The sequence below is a fragment of the Babylonia areolata genome, chromosome 24 (genome assembly GCF_041734735.1).
Source record: "Babylonia areolata isolate BAREFJ2019XMU chromosome 24, ASM4173473v1, whole genome shotgun sequence".
NCBI classification, from domain to species: domain Eukaryota; kingdom Metazoa; phylum Mollusca; class Gastropoda; order Neogastropoda; family Buccinidae; genus Babylonia; species Babylonia areolata.
Genome location: NC_134899.1, coordinates 24089027 through 24093101, shown reverse-complemented (window position 1 = coordinate 24093101; position 4075 = coordinate 24089027). Strand labels below are relative to the sequence as shown.

Below are 4075 nucleotides of genomic sequence, written 5' to 3'. Positions count from 1 at the left end.
TGCGCATCGTTAAGAATGTTCCGAACTCCACGGTAAATTCCGTATACTTACGAACATTCTTAACTCTAAGCAAACTAAGCACTGAAAGATCGTCTCTTTTGCAACCCAGCCCTGGAGCAGAATAACAGTAATACTTTTCATAGGTCAAACTTTTATTGTTTTGTGTGTGTGTGTGTGTGTGTGTGTGTGTGTGTGTGTGTGTGTGTGTGTGTGTGTGTGTGTGTGTGTGTGTGTGTATTGTCGTCATTTGGCATTTGCTCTTTTTGTTGATGATGATGATGACGACGACGATGATGATGGTGATGATGATGACGACGACGATGGTAATTTTAGCGAAGCCATAACCAACAGTACATCATATTCTAGCACACAAAATCATAGGTTTCATAGGTTGAGGTCCCGCAGGCTTCTATCCTTTTGCAGCATATCAGGGGCAGTGAATTCATATCCACTGTGTCTTGGGGTTCGGCATTGGAAAACGAGGTCTGATCCTTGCCTTCCGCCGTTTTAGCGTTTTTCAGCCAAGTCAGATACCATTTCACATCTGGGTGGAGTGAGGAATATCGGAGGAAAGTGCCTTTCACAAGGACCAAACACAAGGCAGGGATGGAACCCTGACCACTGGATCAGAACGCATTATCCATTCTGCCACGGCGCCTCCTAATCAATATCATACATCAATGCAAAAACCACGCCGCACAACTACACACGCATACAGTACACATCACGCTTCACAGTGCACCTTTCGTCCGCACCTTACAACTTCACACTATTTCACGCCCTAAACTCGCCTCACACAATTTCACATAACCATGCACCACAAACATAAAATTATCCACAGCACTTCCACATGCTATCACACAACTCGCCACTCACTTTGCTTTTCTCGGGCCCTTTGCACATGATCGCTCGCAACAGGAACACAACTTTGCGCAGGCGCGGTCCGGGCGGATGTACGTCATCCCGGAAGTGGAGGTTGAGGATCCAGACGGTGAGGAGGACGCCCGAGGCCGTCAGACCCAGGAGAGAGGTCAGGTACACAGCCATGATGGACACCTGGCCAGTCAGGTCAGTTCCGTGTTATACTCTTGTTTGTTTTTTTCTCTGTGTGTTGGGCTGTGAGTCTGCCTGCATGTCTGTCTGTTTCCGTCTCGATTTGTCTGTCCGAATCTTTGTTTATTTGCCTGCCCCCCACCCCCTTCTCTCTCTCTCTTTCTTTCTTTTTTTCACACACGCAAAGGCACACACTCTCTCCCCCAACCTCCTTTCTCTCTCTCCTCTCTTTCTCTCACTCTCCTTCTTTTCCCCTTCCTCCCTGCCTTTCTCTCACACCTGCCTTCTCTCCACACTCCCTCTCTTTCACATTCTTTTCACCTCCCTGTTCCTTGTTCTCTGCCGTCTCTCTCTCCCTCCCCCCCTCTCTGTCTCCTCCTTCCTCCCTCTCTCTCTGTTCTTCTCTCTCCCTCCACCTCTCTCTCCCTCCTTCTCTCTGCATCTCTCTCTCTCTCTATCCCTCTATGTCTTTATAGGAAATTCCCGGAAAGAATCATTCGTAGCAAGAGTACCATTTTTACCCCTCGTCCCAGAACTAACCTTTTCATGTCCTCTCACTTATTCTGGTGGTAAACTGTGGAATGAAATCCCCGAGTATCTTAGAAATAGATCTACTATAGCATCTTTCAAAAAAGCGTATCAAAAATATCTGATGCAACAAACTTAATTAGTACCAGCATAATCAAAGCATATGATGAGATCCTAGTAAGCCAACGTACTTTGATAAATTGTTCTCCAACAGTGTGTAAGCAAGGAAAATCGGCGAGTGTAAGTATGCGTGTGTATCTCTGTGTACTTGTGTTTTCGAGATTATGTGTATGATGCCTGTGTGTGCACACACGTGTGTGTGTTTGAAGATTTTCATGTGGCAATGTTTTGTATGATTTTCATGTTTCCGAAATTGTAGTCTTTGATTCATCCATTTATGTGACTATTATTATCTATTTGGTTTGTTCTATGTCATTTATTATTCATACTTATTTCATTTATTACAATGTGTGTATGTGTGTGTATGCGTGTGTGAGGGCATGGTGTAAAGAAGCTTCCAGCTTATCCATTTTACCCTCAATAAAACATTTGTCATTTGTCATTTGTCTTTCCCCCTCCCCCTCTCTCTCTTCCCCCTCTCTCTCTTCTCTCTTTCTCCCTCCCTCTCTCTGCCTCCCTCCTCTTCCTCTTCACCCTCCTCTTCCTTCCGATGTTGTGTCTCACTGACGCTGCGTTATCCTTGTATACGTATACATGTACTGATTACAGCAAACATGTATATGTGTATACGTTTGTGTGTCTCTTCGAATAACGGCAGGTACGTAAGTCGGCCAGTGTGCAAATAATTATACCCGCCGTTGGAAAATGAAGATTCATTCTTTCATCCGTCCATTCATTCATTCATTCTGTCGTTCATTCTGTCATTCTGTCATTCATGCATTGGTTGATTGATTAACTCATTCATTCACCCGGACGGAGGTTTTCGGCATCTGTTCGGCCACGATGGTGAGGTAGACGGCGAAGGCGAGGAGGACGGTGATGGAGGTGCCCATCTTCTCCCCGGAGTCTGCGGGCAGAGCGAAGACCAGGGTGGCGGTCAGTGACAGGAAGAGGACGGGGGTCAGGATGGTCACCACGTGGTACAGCCGCAGCCGTTTGATCTTGATGGTGAAGGCGATGAGCGTTCGGTCACTGTTCAGAGAGGGTACAACTCGCTTTTGTCTTTATTTATAAGCGTCTGCTTATAAGCGTCTGTGTGATTAATTAGCTGACACACGACAATGATACGATATCGTAATAATTACAGAAATGAATAATCATGGTAGTCGTTATTATTCTATCTCTGGGTTTCAAACAAAGCATAAACGAAATGAACGAAAGTGATAATCTCGTTATACACCACACAAGAACGCTGTTTAAAGAGTGGACAACACACACACACACACACACACACACACACACACACACACACACACACACACACACACACACACACGCACGCATATATATATATACATACATACACGAAATGAACAACAAACACAGAGTAGGCAAATGGAGAAACACATTGGGTATAAACACGACGGAAACGTAAACAAAGCGAAAGAGACAAACAACGACATACATACAATCATACATACATACATAAACAATAGACAAAAAAAACTTGACAAACAAATACATACATACATACATACATACATACATACATGCATACATACATACATACATACATACATACATACATACATACATACATACATACATGCATGCATACATACATACATACGTTAATAATAAGCACATCAAAAGACACTAAATGCACGGGGTAAATATTAACAAGAAAAGGTGCGTGCACATAACGAAACAGTAAAACACACACACACACACACACACACACACACACACACACACACACACACACGCATATATATATATATATATATATATATATATATATATATGTATATATATATATATATATATATATATATATATATATATATATATATATGTATTTCTTTTTATCACAACAGATTTCTCTGTGTGAAATTCGGGCTGCTCTCCCCAGGGAGAGCGCGTCGCAAAACTTCAGCGCCACCCATTTTTTTGTATTTTTTCCTGCGTGCAGTTTGGTTTTTTTTCCTGTCGATATGTATATATATCGATATATATATATATGTATATATATATATATATATATGTGTGTGTGTGTGTGTGTGTGTGTGTGTGTGTGTGTGTGTGTGTGTGTGTGTGTGTGTGTGTGTGTGTGTGTGTGGAGAGAGAGAGAGAGGGAGAGAGAGCAAACAAATGGATCAGTAAATCAATGCATCAGTTAATCGATCAAAAGGTAAAGACAGTTCCAGATTCACTCTGTTTCAAGGAGGTGCCAGAGCGTACGGACCAATCCACACGTATTGCACCACATCTACCGCTTTAGGAGAGAGAGGGGGGGGAGAGAAGGAGAGAGAGAGAGAGACATATAGTGAGGTAGAGAGAGAGAGAGGGAGGGAGAGAGAAGGAGAGAGAGAGA

At 43.0% G+C, this 4075-nt stretch overlaps 1 protein-coding gene across 1 annotated transcript in view; it reads right to left on the bottom strand.

Moving 5' to 3' along the window:
• Window positions 1-384: 384 nt before the first annotated feature.
• LOC143298585 (neuronal acetylcholine receptor subunit alpha-7-like) overlaps window positions 385-4075 on the bottom strand; it is a 14817-nt gene continuing 11126 nt past the window's right edge. The window contains exons 5-7 of the mRNA XM_076611465.1: window positions 2511-2733; window positions 877-1056; window positions 385-414 (exon numbers count right to left, since the gene is read on the bottom strand). Of these exons, the coding sequence (XP_076467580.1) occupies window positions 385-414; window positions 877-1056; window positions 2511-2733 (433 nt within the window). The remainder of the gene's footprint in view (window positions 415-876; window positions 1057-2510; window positions 2734-4075) is intronic.